Here is a 23,215-nt window from a genome sequence, read left to right on the forward strand (position 1 = left end):
GGAATTGCAGGTGCATATTTACACATGAATACTCCCTCCTACTAGAACCTTATTTCCACTTGATTCTGCGAGGTAAGTAGACCATCCCATCCCCATGAATGAGACAGTAGAAGGGACTGCATCTCTAAAGGTGAAGAGCCATGAGCATCAATAGCCTCCCCCGTGCGGGGGGGGGGGAGGGAAGATCCCAAAAGCAGCCAAAATACCCACCTTATAAGGAGCAAGCATATCACAACAGGGAGAGGGCTAGGCTGCAGCCTTTCTCCATGGTGTGCTAGTTTCTACTTGAGGTTTTGTTTTGCTTCTAATTGAGGGGCATTCAGCTATCGTGGTTTTTTTTTTTGCCTGACATGCTGTGCAGTCCATTCTGCTGCATGCAAAGGTCAGGTCCAAGAGATGCAGCGCGAGGCCATAGGCTGAAGTAGGGGAGGAAATGAGCCACGTCAGAGGTGTGTTCAGGGATCATATTTATTCATCCCCTCCCTTCCTCCCCCCTGCTATGCATGTAAGTAAAGTAGCCCATCATCAGGGAAGGGAGGGATTTTAACTTAGCCCTCTCCCAAAAGTACTAGTTTACCCTAATGAGAACTCTCTCTCTCGCTCATGCACCCCCCCCCTCTCAAGTGGTACATCCCAGAATCTGTTTGACCTCACCTGCCCACCTGTTTAATTCATAGAATGGCTCTCTAATTCGAGTGTGTGTTTGGTGGGTGGTTTATATATATATATCTTTATATCTGCATGTGGAGACTGATTTTGAACAATAAACAGAGCAAAATATGGTCCCTCCCAAATGTTTTGGGCTACAACTACCTTCAGCTCCAGCTACTATAGCCAATACTCAGGGATGATGGGAGTTGTCACCCAGAACATCTAGAAGGCAAAGCAATGGCTTTCTCTGTGTGTGTTTTTTATTTATTTGTAATATTTTATTAAGGCCTTTTGCCATGCAATACAGTAAACAAAACCTACTAATCTAAACAAAAACAGAAAAAGGAAGAGGAAGAAGAATGCAAAGTCCCCTCTCCCAGGTGCCTCTTAACCCTCGTCTCACAAAGAAAGAGTTGGACCCTCCCAGCTCTCACCTGGGAGCTTCCCTTTCTTCCCCTAGCGGCCCCACCACCCCACCACCGTGGGAGAGCTTCCCTTCTGTGCCTCTCACACAGGGTTCTTTGCCAGCCAGCCATCACCTTCATCTGAGTTCATTCCCTTCATCGACTCAGAGGACATAAAAAAATAAAACCAGAAGCAAGAGCAAAGCAAAGAAGGAGAAAGAAAAAGTAGCAGAAACATAGAAATAATAAAGAAACGAAAAAATAAATCTCTGCCTTAAAGCATTTGTTGTAGTTAGATTTTGCCTATCGCTCACCATAATGATAGCAATGTAATAAACTCAGGCCAGTCTTCTTCTCCCCCTCTCTGGCTTTCTTTTTAATGTAAAAGGGCCAGGGCACATATGCCTAATACCCCAGCCCATTGAATTGTTACTATTAGCAGTGGTTGCTCTGAATGTAGAGTCCCGAGCTGACCAAAGAAAGGCAGGGAGGTGCTCATGAGTTTTTGCACGTGGGCCAAAATGCTGGAGCTGGAGGTGGGGCTGCCCTGACCACTGCTGAGACGCCACCAGGCAGTAGGTCCACTGTGCTCTTGATCCAAATGATGACGCAGAGCCGGCCCTACGGTGAGGCAGAGTGAGGAAGCTGCATCAGCTACCCTGTACACCTCTAGGCTAGCCTTCTGCCCTCAAGTGCCACGGAAGGCACTATTCTTTCATCAGCACTGAAGCAAGATTCAACTACCAGCCCAGCTGCCTTCTGTATGTTCCTTGTGGGAGGGCAACGTCCTGTCCTTCAGCTCAGGCAGCAAAATGTCTTGAGCCAGCCCTCAAGATGTAGCTCTCCTGTTCGGATGTTCAAAGCATCAGGAATCTCCAGACTGAGGGAGGAGAAAGTTTGGGACAGCAGTAGTTGGAGAAAACCACATGGACGAGGGGAAATTAAAAGAGGAACCAGGGATTCACAAGCCACATTAACCAGAGGTGTGGACAGACCCTATGATACCTCCCTCTCCCCCTCACCCAAATCTCTGGAGCAGTCTCCTTTGGGGTGGGGTGGGGGGAAATGCAGCAAATGAAGATGCAGCTTTTAAAAATAAATGAGAAGAACTTAAATTATTTTTTTAATCCCTTCCGTACCACTTTTCGTTTATAACGCAGTTCACAATCTTTACACGAAAACCCTTTAAATCAATAAATAACAACAATTAAGCCATCCAGATAGTCATTACACATGATTACAGCAAAAACAGTAGCTGTATAAAACAACAACAAATAAAGCAAAATCCTCAGTGTCAGCAGTCAGGAAATTCCAGGCCAAACATCAAGGTCTTTAGCTGTCTGCAAAAAGCATCCCATCGCTGAGGCTTGCCTAATCTACCTAGGAAGCTCGTTCCAGAAAATGGGAAAACCAAACTTCAATAGACCACAGTATGATCAGGAGGACTCTCCCTGCAGATCACATTCCTGGTAAATGCAAAAGAGGACAGAAGACCTACGGCTGCTCCAGCCTTTGATTCTGCTTGTGAAACTGCTTGCCATTTTGTGCGTGAAGGTTTTCAACCCGCTGCTCAGGGGCGCACCGTGAACTCTCTTCCAACTTTTTACATCCAGTCATTTTTCCTATAATTGATTTTTATTCCAGACCTCAGGCTGGGGTGGTGGGGGGTCGGGGAGTCACCTTTCCAGCAAACGTTTCTTAGCGACTTCTTGGCTTGCCCGTGTGACGAAGAACTTGTTTGCATTCCTGTAGTAGTCCATCCATGGCCCCCTTTTTAACAGAGGTGTAAGAAAAATGGTTATTTGGGGTCCCTGTTTTGGTGTGACCCTGACTTGAGTTGGAAAGGGCCTGTTCTCCTCCTCCTCTGATGGAAAGGACGAGATACCGGAGACAGCCACTGCCCGTGGCACAATTCTACTTGCTCCTTTCAGAGAAGGAATATTGGTTGGTCTAGTTTTAAGGTGTATACATCACACTAGCTGTGTATATGCCATCAGCTGACTTTAATGGTGCACCCGGTTATTTTGATTGCTCCGTTCCAGTGCTGGAAGCACCTTAGAGGTATGAGCTACGCAGGGACTTTCCGAGCATGTGCTGATATTTCTTTTCTCTTCCCCACCCCCACTTTCATTCCAACTGCAGAAAGGAGACGAACTGGAAGAAGGAGTGACGAGTGAAGGTAAACAAGCAAGCATTGGGGAACACACACAAACTCAAGTAAAATTCCTGTAAGGCACAAAGCCACCTGCAGGACTCTGTGTGTTGTGATAACTTGGGAGTGCAGGGAAAAAGTTCAGAATGTGGCAGGCAGGATGGTCTTTAAAAGAACAAATACTTCTTAGTTGTTTTAAGAAACAGTGTATAACAGAATGAAAAATAAGCCAGTGTGGTGTAGTGGTTAAGAGCAGTAGACTCGTAATCTGGTGAACCGGGTTCGCTTCTCTGCTCCTCCACCTGCAGCTGCTGGGTGACCTTGGGCTAGTCACACCTCTTTGAAGTCTCTCAGCCCCACTCACCTCACAGAGTGTTTGTTGTGGGGGAGGAAGGGAAAGGAGAATGTTAGCTGCTTTGAGACTCCTTCGGGTAGTGATAAAGCAGGATATCAAATCCAAACTCTTCTTCTTCTTCTTCTTCTTCTTCTTCTTCTTCTTCTTCTTCTTCTTCTTCTTCTTCTAACAGAATGAAAAATAAGCAAAAAATATATTTTTTTTAAAAAATACAAAGTTGACATCCATGGCAGAGATCTATTCATTCATCTGGGAAAACTTGTCAGGACAAATATGTCTTGAATTGTTTCTGAAAAGTGCAGAGAACGAGCAGCTTCCTGTGTTCCAAAGCAATGTGGCCATGTGAGATATCTAGCGTGGGCAGTAGGGAGGGCCTGTAGTGCCCTGCGTATTTCCTTGATATACTCCCTAACAGTTATGCAAAATGGGAGACATTTAATACTTTCTGCAGTATTCAGCTTTGCTGGGGGCAGATGGGGCTCACCAGCCTGGAAAGGAAGCCTATCTAGGAGAAGGAAATAATTGATCCTACGCCATGGCTGCCTTGCGGCTATACTCATTCGTGAGAAACCCCAAGAAAAGAAATCCATGCCTACTGCCTTGGAAGATATCTTAGAAAAGGCTAAGGAGGAAACCCTACACAATTAGGGAGTGGAATCCCTAAGGCAGTTGAATGGCATCTTGTATGCCTTCTTCCGTTAACTCCTGCAGCCAATGTGATGCCAGATGTACTGATGTACTCCAGTGTGGTGTAGTGGTTAAGAGTGGTAGACTCGTAATCTGGGGAACTGGGTTCGCTTCCCCGCTCCTCCACATGCAGCTGCTGGGTGACCTTGGGCTAGTCACACTTCTCTGAAGTCTCTCAGCCCCACTCACCTCAGAGAGTGTTTGTTGTGGGGGAGGAAGGGAAAGGAGAATGTTAGCCACTTTGAGACTCCTTCTGGTAGTGAAAAGCGGGATATCAAATCCAAACTCTTCTTCTCTTCTTCTGCTCTGCTTTCCTTTAGACCACATCAGCAGCCCAGGACCTTGTGCCCTGGAGAGGTCACTTTGGTGCTGCTAACGCAGCAAAAACAGCGCGGGAGCCAGCAGATACGAGTTACTGGTCTCTGCAGCCACAGCAGGCGCTGTGATTATTATGCAGTTTGACTTCACCCCCAGAGGTGCACTTCATTGTCTCTCGAGACAGGTGGATGCCAACAAGTTGGGGGCAGAATTTTATTTCAGGCAGAGAACACACAGACCAGGATGCATAAGAGCATACTGTTTTGTGTTTGCTTGTGTGCACAAGCAGTCTTTCCTAGAAGTCATTATCAGGGCAATCATCCCTTGGAGTTCAATCAAGCCCTCCTTGCAGAGAGCCAATGGGCTCTGATTTCTGACCAGGGAAAGGAACAGTGGATCACACCCCACATTTTTTTTTAGGTATCCTTGGCTACACTGGTGCCCTCCAGGTATTTTGGACTACCAACTCCCATCATGCTGTGCTGGCTGGGACTGATGGAAGCTGTAGTGCAGAACATCTGGAGAGCACCAGGTTGGCCAGGGATGTTTTGGGGCGGCCTGAGGGCCACTTTGCCTTCTGGGTGACAGCAGTGGTGGGCATGGGCAGAGGTAAAAATGGGTAGAGCAATGAACGTGAAAGTTAACTTTTTCCAGTAGATTCATTTCATACATACATGCACACCCCTTTCTATCCTCCATTCAGGCAAGCAGGAAGCATAATCAGAATTCATGGTTGAGGCTTGGAAGGTCAGGGAAAGTCCTGAGGGCCAGATAGAGAGTCCTGAGGGCCAGATAGAGAGCCTTTGGCCCCAAAGGCCTGAGGTTCTCCATTTCTGTTTTAGGGCCTCTGTCGCAGGAGGCCCTTTTGGAAGGGGGGGCAGTTTTGCAGAGCTGCATAGCCCCCCACAGGCATCCTCGTGCCATAGCTTGCAGCAAAGTTCCTTTAGCCCTAAATTGCAACATAAACTCTTTTTTTATGTTTAAAAATCCTGCAGAGTTTGACAAATTCCTAGAGGAGCGCGCCAAAGCTGCTGAAAGGATCCCCAACCTGCCCTCGCCACCTCAGGAGGAGCCCACGCCACCAACGACGGCAAACCCCCCAAGCAAAAAGAAGCCGGAGCGCTCGGAAGATGCCCTCTTTGCCCTGTGATGCTCCTTCCTCGGCTCTTCTTCCTCGTGTGCGTGTGTGGAGGAAGGCAACCGCGCAGTCCAGCGGCCTCCTCGTGCTCTCCAGCTAGCGGCGAGCTCCCTTTGCCCCTCCTGGGTTCCATAGATGGCCTCTCGTACCTCTTGGAAGCGATCCAGCCCGAATAAGCTAACATTTCACAGAGTATTTACATCCAGCCTTGTCACTCCTGTGGCTGTCCTTGCCCACTCGCTAAGCTCCTTCTCTCTCGCACCCACCCAGTTCAATACCAAGACCCTCTCTCTTTAATAATAATAATAATAATAATAATAATAATAATGCATGAATTCTTTCCCATCTCACCGACCCGCATTCCCAGCAGATCCAGAACAGAGTTGTGCAGAGGGCAGCCCTGTCTTTGATTTAAGCCAAAACCTCCTTTTCCCCACAAGCCAGTCCAAAGTGCAACATGCTTGGTGCATCTCTGATAGCGGTTAAGTGTGTTTAGGTGCCTGTTTCTCAAGAACCGGCGCAGCCTTCCCATAGTTTGAACACAAAAGAAATTAATCGTCTTGCTCCAGTCCCAGAATTTGGTGCCATGCGTGGCCTGTTCCCCCTCCCCAGCTAGGTTTTGGATCTTAACCGTATTTTTCATGGGATGTTTGTTTGGCTTTCTGCCCTAAGGTGGTCAACTGCAGTGAGGATTGTGACCTGGCTCTGATAGGTAGGCCATGTTTCTTAATTTGCCAGGTGGACTCCTGGCACACACATACCAAGGGCCTGCTTTGCATGGGTGTATGTGAGACACGCACACGCACATACACGTGGAAAGGGGTTTAGAATAGATCCTCTGTCCTTGCCACAGAGCTTCAGAAAGCAGGGGCGTCGCTGAGAATCCTGGGGGTGCGATCCCGCCACAGCTGGGCTGCTGTGTGCATTGCAAGGAAGGTGCACTTCAAATTTTGAATGGAGAAGCTTCAGTGAGAAGCAAGAGACAGTGTGGTGCATAGTCTGGAATGCCGGGGGACGACCCTTGTGGGCACCTCGGCTGCTGCGTTCTAAGCGATGGCTTTTTCCGTCTTGTCTGCGTGCTCCTCTGCCTCCGCTAGCAATGCTGTACCCCTGAAGTTGCTGTCAGGATTTCCAGGCTGTGCCAAATTCTCGACAGGGTACTTGCCTTTCGCTTCTCTGGCCTTTCAACAAATCCCCTGCCAGGTGGAGTTAGAGAAGGCAGAAGTGACCCTTTTAGTATGGGAGTTGATCTTGCTTGCTGTTGCTTTGCTGGTCCAGCACGACTGCCACTTCCTGGTACCTGGGCCTCCATATGACTGGTAACTCTGGGTGATGAACCTGTATGGGTGGTTTGCATAGCAGAGAATGGTGCTCTGAGATGGGAGCACCCCATGCGATCCACTGACAATTTGGTGTGTGGTTTCAACCTGTCCAAGGGTATAATGTAGGGTCCATCCAGGAGGAAAGTAGCAACTGCCCCCTCCCTGGGAACACGCCACGTATTTGTGCAGGATTAAATCAAACCACGGGAGTTGCATTCTGCTTTGTGGTGGAACTGTCTGTCATATATGGATCGACTTCCTGCCTTGCAGTTAGTTCTGCTGTTTTGATCCCAGGTCCTAGTCTTGATGTTTTGACTTGGTCCACCCCCATGCAGCAGAGTGATGTGGGAAAGACCTATGGTAGTTGAGTGGGCTGAACCACTTCCTTGTTTTAAATATTCCGTACAAATCAAAAGCCAGCGCAGCAGGCAAAGGAGTGAGCTGGAATCTTTCTTCTTATGGTGTTAGGTCTCTATTTGCTATGAATGTTTACAAGGAGGAGTATTCAAAAGGGGCCCTCTAACAGCCGCAGTCTGAAATGGTATTGCCCAATTCTGCTGCCTCTTGCGCCACCCGCTCAGCAGATGTATGGTTTTAAAAGCTCATGCAACTGGAATCTCTGTTTTGGATGTGGCTGTTCCATGTGTTGCCTGGTCCTGTGTCTAGTCCAGTTGGATGGTGGTTTCTCCACCTGCCTGTGTGGATATTGTGGCACTACTCCTAAGCAAGAATGTTTGGGTAACCCGTGTGTGTGTGTGTGTGTGTTGCATGTTGACCTTCTAAGGCTGTGATCTGGCTTCCTGACTACTTTAAGAAAGAGGACCAGGTCTCTAGCACAGGGCTCTGTCTCTAGCACGTCACCCAGAGTAGAAGCCAGTTGTGTCCATTCCATTGCCTTGTAGTAGCTCAGCATTGGGGAGCCTGTGACCCTCCAGATGTGACTGAACGAGAGCTCCCATTATCCCTAATCATTGAGTGTGAGGGCTGGGGTTTATGGCAGTTGGATTGCCAACAACAGCTCCAAGGACCACAGGTTCCCCATCCCTGATCCAGTAGTGTTGAGATCCCTTTAGAGGTGGATTTGTTGCAAGATACTATGCAAAGGAGGAGAAAAGCAGGCAGCCATTGCCGGCTGTTTTGGCAAAGCGGAGAAGAATCTCATCCAGTCTAGGCTTGGTGAGAAATGAAATGACTTATTAGTGTTAGAGAGATGCAGACATTTTTGCTTCCACCCTGCCTAGATGCTCCCCAACAGGGGCATTTCCTGCTGCAGGAGGAAGGTCCCTTGGCTTGAGAGCCCTCGGATGTTCCTGCGACAGCCCAGCTCTTTTGCCAGCAACTAGATGCCCTCGGAGCATGTGAACTTAGGTTTCTGGCTATGTCCTAGCACAGCCTTCCCACAACCTGGTGCCTTCCAGATGTTTTGGGCTGCAACTCCCAGAACATCTGGAGGGGCGCCAGGTTGGTCTGCAACACTCACCGAACATCTGCCAGAGCTTTTTCGAAGTTTCCCTTGCGTCCCATATCCCATCCCAGTGACCTCCCATTGCTTCCTTGTGACGCCCAAACTGGGAAGTTGAAATTTAAATATATTTCATCCCTTTGTCCTTATTTCCACAGGCCTTTCTGCCCTCAGTTTTACTTCCTTGCTCTCCAACCATCTTCACCATTGCTGTATTCATAGGGGTGAAGAGAGAAGGAGCCGTCTATTGTATTAGAGGTCAAAAGCGAGGGAAGGCTCTGACCCCAAGTGGCATAATCCACGAGAATGTGGGACTATCCATTTAAAAAAAACAAAACCCTTATCTGTGTTAGGAATCACTAAATGACACTAAATTATTGTTGGTATCCTTGCTCAAACACTAATGAGGCCCATCATTTAGGCTTCGGATATTTAATTTTGGCCTGATCCGGTAGGAAGTTTCTTGGCACCATCTCCAATGAAGTGAGCGGGAACTTGTACAAGAGAAATCCCTGCTGGATTGGGACCTTAATCGTTACCTCCCTTCACCTGTTCCCTTTTTTTTTTTTAAGAAACGCATCTCCTACAGCATCTTTATTAACACCTCTGTGTTCTGAGGTGTCGGAACGAAGAAAACGAATTGTTTCCGTTTAAAATATATTCCATGTGTGAGGAGGTGCATAGCATGTTTTTTCTCTACCACCAACCCCTCCCCCTTTTTTTAAAGTGTTATGTGTAGAATTCAAATCTGTATAAGACTGATGCGATGGCAAAACCTGTTACAAATTCTTTGGCTATAAAGAAATTGTTAAATAACCACATGTGTGCCGGGGAGGAGAAAGCACCTTTAAATTATAACGAAGTATCTTAGAAATGGAAATTGACCGTTTGGCCACTGTCCTGGCCATGCAGCTGTGCGGTTGTCACCGTCCTGGTGCCTTCCAGATGTTTTGTACTTCAACTCCCACCACCCAGCTGGGTCTGATGGAAGTTTTAGTCCAAAACATCTGGAGCACACAAAGTTTCCAAAGACTGGCTTCCAGTATCTGTCTCTCTGTCCCTATCTGCATTATACATTTAAAGCCGTATCATATCACTTTAAAGAATCATGGCTCCCCTCCAAGAATCTGGGAAGTGTAGTTTGTCCACGGTGCTGAGAGGAGGCCCCTATTCTTACAGAACTATGATTCCCAGGGTTCCCTGGGAAGAAGGAAGGGTTGTTCAACCAAACTGGGAATTGCAGCTTCGTGAGGGGAACAGGGGTCTCCTAACACCTCTCAGCACCCTTAACAAACTGCATTTCCCAGGATTCTTCAGGGGAAGCCATGACTGTTTAAAGTGGAACGATTGTGATTTAAACTAATAGTGTGGAGGCGGCCATAGCCTTTGGAGGAGACAGTGAAACCTTCCAGCTTCCAGGAAGAATGGAGAAAGAATGAAACAGGGGCAAGGAGGCTTCCAGCCATAGCAAGAAGGCCACATTCTTTCCCATTCCCTTGTCAGAGACCCGCCTCTCTGGAGCATTGGCTACCAGCTTCTGTTGGCCCAGACCTCAAGCCTGCTGTCCACAGCCTGGAACTGGTTGTGCCAGCACAATGGCTCTCTGTAGCTGCTGCATCTTGGTAATCTGGATAAGAAGATAGCTGTCCCATTGGCATTACTGTTGCAGCAGGAGAAGCTGTGCCTGGCCTTTTCCTGTCACTCCACATCCCTGTCCTGTGAGGACAGGCAGAGGAGGAACAAGAGGGGTCCAGGCAGTGGCGGAGGAAGCCTCTCCGCTGCCCAGGACGGCGGAGCGGAGGCATCCCCCTGGGGCGGGGCATCATGACGCATGCGTTGTGACGTCATGACACATGGCGGCTGCACTACGCATGCCCGGAATTTCTGAGCATGCGTAGTGCAGCTGGGCTGGCGTTGCTGCTCCCGCGGCGAGCGAGCGGCAGGTCGTGGGGCTGCCCCGTCCGTCCGTAAAGAAGCACGGACAGAGTGCCGGGCGGCGGGGGAGTGGCCGGGGAGTGTCACCCCCCTCCCCTGGTACTCGGGGCGACCCGCCCCCTACGCCCCACCCTTCCTACGCCACTGGGTCCAGGGATGGGGAGGTCTGAAGTGCCAGCCTCTCTTGCTACAGAAGCACTTTTTCGTTTGTAAAAGAAGGTTGCCGGGGTACTAGTTGGCTGCCAGCCCTTCATGTGGGTGGTGGCTGGCAGATCAGTAAAGAAAGTGCCCCCAACACAGGAGATGGGGATATTTTAAACCTTTTCATTGCACTTTCCCCCTGCACAGACAAAAGAACGCCAGAGCTGCCTCAGCGCTCACTTCTGGGAGTCTAGCGTGCATCGAACCTTCGTTCGGTTTAGCATTTCCCAACCTGGTACCTTCCAGATGTTTCAAACTACATTGCCCCCAACCAGCTGGGGCTGATGGGAGTTGTCATCTAAAACTGGGGAAAGTCTGATTCAGTCCCTGTGAGGATCAAAGAGAGGTGAAAGAATCTTCTACTGGTATTTACTGCCAGGATAAGAAGGACTGATGCAGGGTATGGGATCCCCTTGGTTAATGGCCTATTGACCCCACAAACTTTAAACCTTTGACTCTGTTTTCACTGCCGTGTCTCCCGCCCAAATGATCTCTGGGAAATGCCTGTCTGCAACAAGGTGAGGTGCATTTAGCACAATTCATGGCACTCTCCCAACGCAACAGTTCCCAGGGGTCTTTTTTTGCAAGGGGGGGTGTGCAGATCATAAACGATGATTTTTGTAGTTTGGAGCAGTTTCAATCCAGTTTAAAATGTCACGTGGATAGGTGAGTTTGCCACTAAACCACAACTCCCATCATCCCTGACCATAGGCCATGCTGGCTGAGGCTGTTGGGAGTCCCGGCAACGCCTGAGGTTGCCACAGGTTCCCGATTCTTAAATAGAAGTGAGGAACTTGGGTGTTTATTTGAGCCGTTAATTCAAGCCTAGCCTGGAAAGCAAGCTTAAAATGGCCTCATGACCTTTCAGGAGAGCACAGAAGGTATGGAGGAAGTATGGAACCAATTCTTTGCTCAACTCTTTGGTGTTAAATGCTGACTTTAAAGTTAATAGCTGCAGCCGTAGAAGCATCAACACAGGGCAGCTTCGGATGAATGGCAGCTGCAGGAGGATAGCAGTTGAGAATTGGGCCCTGTTTATTATCCAGCATCTGGCGTGAACACTTGGCCTCCTTTTAACCTCCACCCTGCTTTGATACCTACAGAAGCGCGGACCACGCCTGGATTTGTGATCCAACAGCACCCTTTTATAATCCCACAGGAAGTGGTTTGCTTAGAAATTTCCGAATCTTCTGTACAGTCCTTTTGAACGTTAGGCATGCAGTGACTGAACCTGTTAACTATTTGGATTTTAAAACAAACCAAACACCAATCCTGGCCTTTTGTGATCCTGGTTCCTCATACAACCCCACACACTGTTTCCTGCTCTTATTTCTCCATAACAAGCAAATGCTTCTACAGAACATCCTTATTCAGTCAGGTTCCTCTGCCCTCCGAGAAAATTAGGATGAGCTTCCCGCCCCCATGTCTGCTAACTGTTGCAATAGCATCAGCCCACCGTAACCTGTGTCATAGTGTCTCCATCTGTATATTTTTTTAAAAGCTCTAGGCGTGTCCAGATTAAAAGTGGATAATATTTATTTACTGAACATATTTGTTTGTTTGTTTGGGGGAGAAGGTTGGTGGGCAGGGAAAGGGAATTAATTGTTTTTTAAAAATGTAAAGACAGCTATGTAAAAATTAATTCTTTAAATGCCTTTAAAACTGTCCTGGCTTCTTTCTCTCTCTCTTTCCTTTTTAGTGATGGTGTTCTTTGTGTGAGCAAAAACCTGCTAAACGGTTTTTGCATCAGGATGTATTAATTAACCTGCCGTCACTTAACTCTTGTCTGTCCGTCGGTCTCTGTACATTTTTTCCCTCCTTTCATTCTTGCATGTGAAATACTCCAATAAAATACCGTTAGTGCAAACCTGTACAGTGATAACGACTAGACGTGAATGTTGGCCATTGGTGATGGACTGAATGTATTGCCCATTCCGCATCCCAGGATTTTGTGGGTGTTAAGGCAAAAGGATCTAAATCACCTACTCCCGTTGAGAACCTGTCGGGTGGGAGCTTTGAACAGGTATCTTTAACCTTTTCAGACCCAGGACCCACTTTTAAACCCAAACATGCTTCGGGGGACCGAATTCTTAATCTCCTGCTGCACATTTGCATGGTGGCAGTGCTCCTGTTGCGACCTATTTTGGATCAGGCTGTGTGACCCACAAGTGGTTCTCAACCCACAAGTTGGAGACCATTGGCTTTGAACATAAAAAGGACCTTGATGCAACAGACCAAAGACTCATCTAGTTCGCTGTTCTTTTCTCCCATTGCTGGCAAGCTCCACCCCCCCATCCCTGGAAATAAGTGTGTTCCTAAATACCAACAGTCATTCAAACTGGATTACAGTTTTAAAAGTATGGGGAGAGAGTGAGAAAAAAAATCCTCTTGCATACTTCTTCCACACTACGCAAAAAATTATAACCCTCTTATCATGATGACATTTTTTGCCCTCCAGATAGATGTCTTTAAACTAGAAAGTCCAAAATACTTTATCCTATATAAAATTAAATCCATGCACCCATCCTGAATTGGGCCAGGATGCTAGTTTTGGTTTAGTTTTTCATGACTGGCCAAACTTGCAGCTGGGCAGAGCGGGGCAGGGGGAGGGAGAGGAATCGAAATCTGCTATTCATGTACAGTATTTCTCCCATGAGTGGTTTAGCAAAAAAGTCCCTGTTCCTATGAGACTCTGGGAATTGTAGTTCTTTGATGTGCTTTCCTTCTAGAAAAAGAACTGCCGGTACTGCATACCCTTGAGTGCCCCCAGAAAGAAAGAAAAGCAATGGCTCTGATGGGAATAGGGAGTCTCTTTTATATATATATATAAATCATTTTTATTAAAATTTCCAAATTAACAATTCAATCAAATCCTATTAAATATACCAGATTATACATATGCAAATCATATAATCCAAATATTCTGCCAAATTATAATTTATTTTTGGGGGGACTCCCCACGCTTCAAGTTTTGGAAGGCTCATCATCATCTCAATTCCACTGCATGTCGTATTCCTTCCAATGTTCTCCAGTTCTATTTGTTGTTATCTGGGAATAGGGAGTCTTAACAACTCTCAGCATCCTTAACAAACTACACCTCCCATAATTCTTTGGGAGGAAGGCCATGGCTGTTTAAGGGGGTATCATAATGCTTTAAATGTATGCCCCCCCCACAATGTCCCAATTATGGTTACATTTCCCAGTGTGATTTAACAACCCTCTTCACAGGGAACGCTGGGAGTTGTAGAGGAATAAACGGTAAAGGGACCCCTGACCATTAGGTCCAGTCATGGACGACTCTGGGGTTGTGGCGCTCATCTCGCTTTACTGGCTGAGGGAGCTGGCGTTTGTCCGCAGACAGCTTCCAGGTCATGTGGCCAGCATGACAGCCGCTTCTGGAGAACCAGAGCAGCGCACAGAAAAGCCGTTTACCTTCCCATCGGAGTGATACCTATCTATCTACTTGCACTTTGACGTAGTTTCGAACTGCTAGGTTGGCAGGAGCAGGGGCTGAGCAACGGGAGCTCACCCCGTCGCAGGGATTCGAACCGCCAACCTTCTGATCAGCAAGCCCTAGACTCTGGTTTAACCCACAGCGCCACCTGCGGCCTGTAAGAGTAGGGGCCTCCTAACAACTCTCTACACCCTTAAGAAACTACAGCTCCTAAGAGTTCTTTAGGGGAAACCAGGACTGCTCAGTGTGGAGGTGCAGTGCTTTAAATGGGGTGTGTGAAGATGTCCTTGGTCTGCATGAACACCAGCTGCAATGTGACTGCCCAGCCCAGTGGCTTCTGTCTATTGGCTTTGTAGCCTTGTTTACTGCTGTTCCTTCCAGCGCATCATGTGCCTCCTTTTGTCTGCCACAACATTCTAGTAAAATACAGTGCCAGCTTCTGTTTGGGAGGAAACGCTGGCTCTCGCTCTGACAGAGCAGAAAACTGTAGAAAGGAACATGGGTTTTGCAAATTTCACACACAGCAAGAACAAAGCGATTGACGGGCAGTAGTGCCATCCATGTTGTTGTTGTTGTTCAGTTGTTTAGCCGTGACCGACACTTCCATCCATGTACATAACAGCTTTACAAAGAAGGTGTGGGTAGGCCCCTGCCCCAAGGAGCCTGCAATCTACACCTGGTGTGGAGAACGTACCTGTCAATTATCACATACGGTGATTGCCAGGTAGGTCCTCCCATCCACTAGTTAAAGACCATTGTGCAGCACTTCCCAAGCACCCAGCAGCTAGCTGGTTGCCGGGCGCTTGGGAACTGCAGCATCATTCTTGGCCGCTCCAATAGCACCAAACAAAATAGAAAATTCTTTCCAGTAGCACCTTAGAGACCAACTGAGTTTGTTCTTGGTATGAGCTTTCATGTGCATGCACACTTCTTCAGATACCATGGCAGACCAACACGGCTACCCACCTGTAACTGGAACCAATAGCACCAGCTAGTTTCCACTGAAACTGTTGCAAAACAGCTCAATTTTAGCTGCTGCTTTCAGCGGTTTACATAAACTCTGCATTCATGGTTATCTATAAAAGTCAATTAAACAAGAAATTTATCTAAAAAGAAATTCAAAATATAAATAAAACCAACTGTTGAAAATCTACACCTGTGGCTCCCAGAAGCTGTCAGCAGGCGACAGCAGCCACACACTGGGAATGGCTTTGACTGGTCAGCTCAAACAGGTGACGGTAGCCGATGGGTCTCTAACCCTCGGTGAGTTAGGTACTTGCCTTGCATGCGAAGACAGATTCCAGCGGATTCCACCTGGGAAAGTAGCCCATCTAGGAGACAATGCTGTCCTAGACGTAAAACTTTGGTGCTGCCAATGCAGCAGTTTGACTACACCCCTCTGCAAGGCTGTAATCCAACTGGTGCTGCGAAACCCTCACCTACAGGCTTACTCTGCTCCATGCAGCTAAGGAAAGAGTACTGAAGTTGGCACCCCACTCCCACCCAGTATGCATGCATACGGGAAGGAAAAGCTTTCTGCTCATGTACAGAGGAATTGTTGCGTGCATGGCAAGACCCCTGAAAGTAAACATTTTAAAAGGCCCGGAGATTTATGCTTGGCGGCGGCGGCGGGCAGATATGAAACGAGGAGTGTTGCTGCACGTTTTAATGTTATTTCATAAAATAATAGTATTTTATTAGCCATATTCTTTCCTTAATAGAAGAAATTTCAGCAGGTACGGTTTACATGGTAGCTGTGCCCTGTTGTTTTTCCCCCTTTTACATCTGGCCACCCCTATCCTGGTTAAATCCCTGCCCTGCAGGATATTTAACACAAAGCTCCCGTTTCCGTCCACAAACAACGGGTTAACCGAACCTGAGCGGCTCCTTTAAATCCTTAACCCCGCCCCCCACGTCGGCTCTGACTTTGGCAGCTCCTCGCCTTCCTCTCCACGTGGAGGAGGGGAATCCCCGCCCCCATGATGTAATCCTAGAGCCTGGGCTGTGACGCGAAATCACTCCACTGCGGAGCCGCGCTGCCATTGGCTGAGCCGACTGGCACTACTGGAGGTGTTTCCCCGCTTGCTCAACTAAGCTTTCCCGCGGGGGCATTCCTGCCTTGGCCGCAGCCGATTGGCTGAGGTCGCAGCACGGCCCCGCCCACAGGAGCAGAACAGGCTTTAACTCTTTCCCTGCCTGTTTGTTTGTTTGTTCTTTGGGAGAGCCTGATCGCAAACGGCACGTTTGTGCGTGCAATGACAAACAGCCCTGTAAGGAAGTAAAGATTAGTCTGGGTGGCTTTAAAAAAAAGGGGGAAATTAATTAGGGGAGAAAGATGAGGCCTGCTGTTGATGACAGCTAAATGGAACCTGCATGACCTAATGCAGTCTACCTCTGAATTTCAGGCATTGTGGGCAGAAAGTAGGGGAAGACCCTCCACGACTCACATGTTCTGAATGTGTCCTATTTCTCACTGAGGAGACTCAGGCTGTGTCAGGGTCTTACCACTTAAGACTGCTGGCTGGGGTTTGAATGACTGCAGGCTTCCACCTTAAAAGAAATCCCTGCACATAGAAAAGTAGCACAACAGGAAGATGCTCTTCTCCTTGAGCAGCTAATCTTCTATGAGCACATAAAATAATAATAATAATAATAATAATAATAATAATAATAATAATAATAATAATAATAATAATAATTTAAAGGAGCATTCAATCAAGTGAGACCCTATCTGCACACAAGTTGAAAATCCCTTCTAGGCCAAATTGAGGCCATAAAGGTAAATGACTTTCTGCTGCTCTTTGTCCTCAACAGCTGCTCTTCAGGCAGACGGCCTCTGAATAAGATGCTATCCTAAATATAATAAATGATACCCAGTGACTGACAACTCCTCTTTCTCTGTGAAGAAGGGCGTGTTAGTGGAGCATAAAACTAGCTGACTCTATCAAAGCAAAACCCACCTGTTGCCTCTGGCCCTGCCCACCACTGGCAGGTAACTGACCCCACCCCCCAGCCAATGTTGCACAGAAGGGAATGTGGCCATTGAGATGAAAAAGAGTTTTTCCCACCCTTGTAGCAGAGCATCATGTTCAGAGGCAGTCTACCTCTCAATAGCAGGTGCTGCGACCATAAAGCAGTGAAATTGAATATGCTGGAAGCAAGCATGCTTATTTGACTCCTTGAGGAGAGACATTGCAACATTGTATTGCTGGTTCCCCTTTGTCCCCCTATAAAGTCATCTACCTTGATACTACCTTGATGGCAGAAAGTGAGGAAGAATTGAAGAACCTTTTAATGAGGGTGAAAGAAGAGAGCGCAAAATATGGTCTGAAGCTCAACATCAAAAAAACTAAGATCATGGCCACTGGTCCCATCACCTCCTGGCAAATAGAAGGGGAAGAAATGGAGGCAGTGAGAGATTTCACTTTCTTGGGTTCCATGATCACTGCAGATGGTGACAGCAGTCACGAAATTAGAAGACGCCTGCTTCTTGGGAGAAAAGCAATGACAAACCTAGACAGCATCTTAAAAAGCAAAGACATCACCTTGCCGACAAAGGTCCGTATAGTTAAAGCTATGGTTTTCCCAGTAGTAATGTACGGAAGTGAGAGCTGGACCATCAAGAAGGCTGATCGCCGAAGAATTGATGCTTTTGAATTATGGTGCTGGAGGAGACTCTGGAGAGTCCCATGGACTGCAAGAAGATCAAACCTATCCATTCTCAAAGAAATCAGCCCTGAGTGCTCACTAGAAGGACAGATCCTGAAGTTGAGGCTCCAGTACTTTGGCCACCTCATGAGAAGAGAAGACTCCCTAGAAAAGACCCTGATGCTGGGAAAGATGGAGGGCACAAGGAGAAGGGGACGACAGAGGATGAGATGGTTGGACAGTGTTCTCGAAGCGACTGGCATGAGTTTGGCCAAACTGCGGGAGGCAGTGGAGGATAGGCGTGCCTGGCGTGCTCTGGTCCATGGGGTCACGAAGAGTCGGACACGACTGAACGACTGAACAACAACAACAAAGTCATCTAAGGTAGTGGTTATAGCCACATCCTCCAGCAGTGAGTTCCATAAGTTAATTTCTGCTTTATTTGCTTGCTTATTTCCTTTTTTAAAAAGCTTTGGGTGCAGTTTAACTCTTTATTTTTTATACAATAGAATTGTAGAGATGGAATGGACCCTGAGGATGATCTAGTCCAACCCTTGATTGATTGATGGAATTTCTACCTAACTACCTATCCAATTGTATTTATATTCCACCTCTTCTGTGCTCTTGTACCTTTAAACAGATGTGTAGAAGAGACGGTTTCTGCAGGTGTATCCTGTGCTGAAATTCCCTCTTCTGCACAATTATCAAAGGTGCAGCAGGAGCCCTGACTAATTTTGCCACCTACCCTGGAAGGATAAAGGAACAACCTTAATTGTGGTGAAACAGCCACCTTTAGCAGATTTGACATTGCCTGAGAATCTGGCAACCTAGGTAAGCTGAGGGATGGCTCTGACCTATTGGATCAAGGGGGGGGGAGGGAAGAGTCTTTCCTAAAAATAGAGGGGAGGCCCCAGATTTATTATTTTGAACACCTGGTTTGGATTGAGGAAAGGGGCAGTGCTTTATTCACACACAAAGTTACCTGTGGATCTAGGTTGTGTGTGTCCTTGCATGATGGGATACAGAGGTGGAGAAGGTGAAAAAGGGGGGGGAACCCCCCACAAGTTTTGTTTCTCCCCCATTTTATTTTGCAATCAAACAAGGCTCTTGCAAGTCTCTTCCAAGAATATGTAGAATTATTATTACAGGGATTAAAACTTGCATTGGCCTGCACATGTAGGGATTTCTGGTGGGACACAGATACAGGCTGGAATCCTAGCCTCTCCTGCATGGGAGCCTCACTTGATTTCAGTGGGACTTCTGAGTGGACAGGGTGAGAATTACGCTGTTTGCCACTCTTAGTGCAGACCCTTTGCAATAAATGGGATGGTTAATTTTTATTAAGCTCCCTTAATTTCAGTGGTGAATATCTAGAGTTAATCATACTCAGAGAAGACCCATTCTGAATATGACTTACGTAGTTGGGTAAATTACCCAATGGGTCTACCCCAATAATGATTGAAGTCTGGACCCAACTCTCCCTACTTTAAGCAATGGTTGGTTAGACAATTTCCAGTTTCTTTCATTGTTTTTCTTTAGTTCATAGAATCACAGAATTGTAGTTCGAAGGGACCCCCCCCAGGAGTCGAGTCCAGCCCCCTGCAATGCAAGAAACACAGCTCGTTTTTAGTATGTTTTAAAAATTGCACGGGTGTGATATTTTGAAGGGTGCGTAAACAAATCCTTTAAAATAAACAACCTCATGCCTTGTTTCCTTTATATATAAAAAAACCCAGTTATGTTGAAATTGATCTACTGTTACCAACAGTGTGGTTGAGCTGTTCAGAGTGTCAAGACCAAAAGAGCAGAATTCAGCTCCCCACTCAGCCATGAAGCCCACTGGGTATGACAATGGGCAAGTCACTGCCTCTTAGCCTAACCTACACTACAGGGTTGTTGCAATGATGAACTGTATACAGCAGAGAACCATGTCTGTGCGCCACCTTGAACTCTTTGGAGGAAAAACTGGGACATAAATGTAATAATAATAATAATTCTTGCAAAATGATGTATTGGGGTGTCAAATACCCCCACTTTCCAAATTGCAAATCATTGAGTTCTTGAGCCTTCTGGGGTCCCTTTGATCAGACCGCCCTCATGTCCCTCCCCTAACCCCCTTTCCTTCTCTCTGTGCGCAACAGGCAGAAATTCAACAAGTGCAACTTTCTGGGCATGCATGGTTTGGGGGGGCGCGCGCGAGGACACGGCGTGTTGAATTTCCCTTTTCAGCTGCTCCAAGGCCTTCCTCCAACACTGAGCCTGCAACCGTGTGCGCATTTGCTCGGAAGTGATCCCCAATCAAAGCGGGGCAGATTTCCTGCTAAGTAAGCGGAGCCCTGGGACTCTTGCCGCCGCCGCCGCCCCCAACTTCCCGGTGTTGTTGTGTCCCGCACACCCCTCCCGTCCATGTGGGGAGGCGGGCCAGCCAGCCAGTCCATTTCCCGGGAACTGCAGGGGGCTGCCAATCAAGAGAGCCAGGGGGCGGGCCCCAAAGCGGAGGCTCCACCCCCTGCTCTCCCTCCCAGTAGCAGGTTTGAGCTCCACTTCGCAACTCTTGCTTGCTTGCTTGCCCTCCCTCCTCCTTACAGAGCCTGCCATGGACGTGAGGATGGCAGCCAGCAGCAGCACCAGGCAGCTAGGAGCCACCAGCCCATAAACGCCGGGCTGCTTCGCTTCCTGATGCGCAGATGGCTTCTCTTTGCGCGGAGTCCCCGGCAGCCTAAGGAAGGCGCTTCCTCCTCCCAAACTGTCAGCCAGGCTCCTCCAGATTATTCAATTACACGTTTGTTTAAAATATCAACTTATTTTTGGCCTGCCCCCCCCCAGGGTGGGTAGGGAGGGGGTTTCTCTAGGGAGGGGTTTGCGCGCGCCGTGGCCGAGATGAACAACCTCGCCTTCGAAGAGGCTCCTTTGGAGAGCTTGGACCCTTCGCTGACTCTCCATGAATCCAGCGAGATTGACACGGCTCTGCTGAGCGACATTGACGGTGGGTACAGGGTAGGGGGAGCGGAGCGGAGCGGGGGGGGGCGCTGTTTCTCACGGTGCCAACTGGGGAGAAGGGAAGCAGCTTTTGCCCAGTTGGTACCTGCAAAGAAATGGGGTCTTGCATCATGGTGGAAGGGGGAGGGATGTCCAAAGGGCTGGGAGTTCCTTGGAGAAGCCCTTTCTTGCTTGAGTTAAAGTAGGGATCTGTGGTTTGGGACGAGGGTCCTAATTTCTGTGCAAAGGGAGTGCAATTGTTTTTTTTTTTTTATTTCCAAAAGTGCCCTTTTGCCAAGATACATAAATATCCAGCCAGCCAGCCAGCCTGTGATTTCAGCAAGAGTGAACTTCCAAATTAGAGCCTGAATTGCAGTCTCGGTGTGCAATATTTCTCAATTCCTTTTTCCTAACCAGTTTTGATGAAACGAGCGCGTCCTGAGCGTGTTTGCCTGAGAAGTGAGAGTTTTGGGGAGCCGTGTGTGTGTAGGCACGAGCCTGTTTCTCTCCCACCGAGGGATCTGTTTCTCCTTGGGTGAGATCCCCCACTCCGCCTTCGCGAGCCATGTGCTTTTGTACACCGCTTAACCACGACCAGCATCTGGAAACGAAACAAAACGCCGCCTTTTGACCATGGCAACATCACGACGCTGGGTGTATTTGTGGGAGGACGGAGGACCGCTGGCTTTGCAGAAAGGAGTCAAAAGGAGCCTGTGAGATTGCAAATGTAATAGCCAGAAATCCACCGCCTCTCCTTGTCCCTGGCGGGTAGCCAGCTGCTAAACGCCCCGCCTATTCCCCCCCCCTGTGTGTGTGAGAGAGAGGGGAGGGGAGGGGAGGCTGACGTCACGCCTCGGGTTACTGTCGGTCATTCCCTCTTTCCAAAGAAAGTTCAGCGCGCCTTTCGCGAGGCACCGAGGTTTTCGCGCTCGGGCTCCTGCGCTTTCACAGCGCCTTGATGTGCAAGGTTTGGGTTGTGTAACTAGGCTTGGCTTGCACCCAAGGGTGCCCACTTGAATAAAACATTGGGGAGGCCCAGCAGGTATGCCTCGCCCCCCATAACGGATCACAAGACGCGGTGCGCACACACAAGACGCGGTACGCACAATGGCAATGCACATCAACTTGGGGGGTGCCCCTCCCGTCCCCTCAGATATTTTATTGGGGGGTCGAAGGGACCTTAGCCCTAGGAGTTGTCTCCTATGATTGCACTTCACCGTCTTGCCCGCCCGCCAACCCCTTCTCTGCCTCGACTGCGCCTTTGCAAAAGCGTCCCGGGCCAGCGTAGCTGGGTTTTAGTGCAAAGCACACCTCTTGTGTGTCCAGCTGTATATGCATCTCTTAGTAATGCTATGGTGCTTTTAATGTCGCGTTACAAAGTGCAAAGAGCACAGGTCCCGACCTGGAGGCATATACAGTTTTTTTGGTTTTAGGTCCAGTTTTATTAATAACTTACCAAAAGAGACACAAAAGTTCCTACCCAATACAAAGCATATTTTCCTAATACACCTGTGGAAAAGGGGAATACTTTAAAAATCTAATCTAAAAAAAAACAGGAGAAAAAGAGTAAGAAAAGACAATGGGGAAAGATAAAAAGGCTTCCAATTCTCTGTCCGTCAGCCAAAGATAGTATCCACTGATTGACCTCCAACTATTATATTTTCTATAAGCCAATATTTTTTCAATCTTCAGATTCACATATTACAAATATATTTTCTCTTTCAAGCAGAAAAGTCCACAAGAAGTTTCTAATCCTTAATAAATGTCAATAATGATTTTTCTCTAATTAAGCGCATTAACTTAACACTGCTAACATGGAATACATTTAAAGCGCTATGGCACCACTTTAAACAGTCATGGCTTCCCAAAGAATTCTGGGAGCTGTAGCTCATTGAAGGGTGCTGCAGGCTATTAGGAGGCCCGTTTCCCTCTCACAGAACTACGATTCCCAGAGTTCCCTGTGAAGAGGGATTGACTGTTGAACCAATTGAGAATGAAGTACATGGTGTTGGGGCCTTTTCAGTGGTGGCTCCTCAGAGTCCTCACATGTGGAACTCCCTCCCTCCTGTGGTACACGTAGCACCATCTGTTTATGGTTTTAGGTACCTGGTTAAGACGCACCTTTTGGGGGCAGGCGTTTGGAGGAGGAGAGACCTCATGAGATAAATGATTGCTAACAGTGATAAACCGGGATATCAAATCCAAACTCTTCTTCTAACGAGTTCTTGTGTTTTAAGAGCTGTGTAATCTTACAGATCCCCTTTTTATTTTATTGGACTCGGTTGCAATCCGCCTTGTAACTTGTGCAAAGGGTGGTAAAAAACAATCACCTAAATACATAAAACAAAATATACTGTGAAAGTAGCAACACTGGTCTACTGTGCATGGTTGTTGTAATAGTTCCTAAGGATCAGGGAACAATACAGAAGGTTGTGACTCATTGCATAAGAGGCAAGGCTGCTGTTCCAGTGCTCCGAGAGCTTAAGGGGCACATTATTTCTTGCTTTGG

General features: G+C 47.7%; 2 protein-coding genes across 9 annotated transcripts in view; both read left to right on the top strand.

Annotated features, from left to right (window-relative positions):
* Positions 1 to 9,058, top strand: part of TOM1L2 (target of myb1 like 2 membrane trafficking protein) — a 65,330-nt gene extending 56,272 nt beyond the window's left edge. For all 7 annotated transcript variants that reach the window (XM_033167836.1, XM_033167832.1, XM_033167834.1 and 4 more), the window contains 2 exons: positions 3,198 to 3,234; positions 5,563 to 9,058. In XM_033167836.1, the coding sequence (XP_033023727.1) occupies positions 3,198 to 3,234; positions 5,563 to 5,717 (192 nt within the window). In that variant the 3' untranslated portion in view covers positions 5,718 to 9,058. The remainder of the gene's footprint in view (positions 1 to 3,197; positions 3,235 to 5,562) is intronic.
* Positions 9,059 to 20,546: 11,488 nt separating this feature from the next.
* The window catches only part of SREBF1 (sterol regulatory element binding transcription factor 1), a 42,119-nt gene continuing 39,450 nt past the window's right edge, over positions 20,547 to 23,215 (top strand). The window contains exon 1 of one of the 2 annotated variants that reach the window (XM_033166869.1): positions 20,547 to 20,713. In XM_033166869.1, the coding sequence (XP_033022760.1) occupies positions 20,608 to 20,713 (106 nt within the window). In that variant the 5' untranslated portion in view covers positions 20,547 to 20,607. The remainder of the gene's footprint in view (positions 20,714 to 23,215) is intronic. The other variant, XM_033166868.1, reaches the window with a different exon arrangement.

Source organism: Lacerta agilis, chromosome 13, assembly GCF_009819535.1.
Source record: "Lacerta agilis isolate rLacAgi1 chromosome 13, rLacAgi1.pri, whole genome shotgun sequence".
Classification (NCBI taxonomy): domain Eukaryota; kingdom Metazoa; phylum Chordata; class Lepidosauria; order Squamata; family Lacertidae; genus Lacerta; species Lacerta agilis.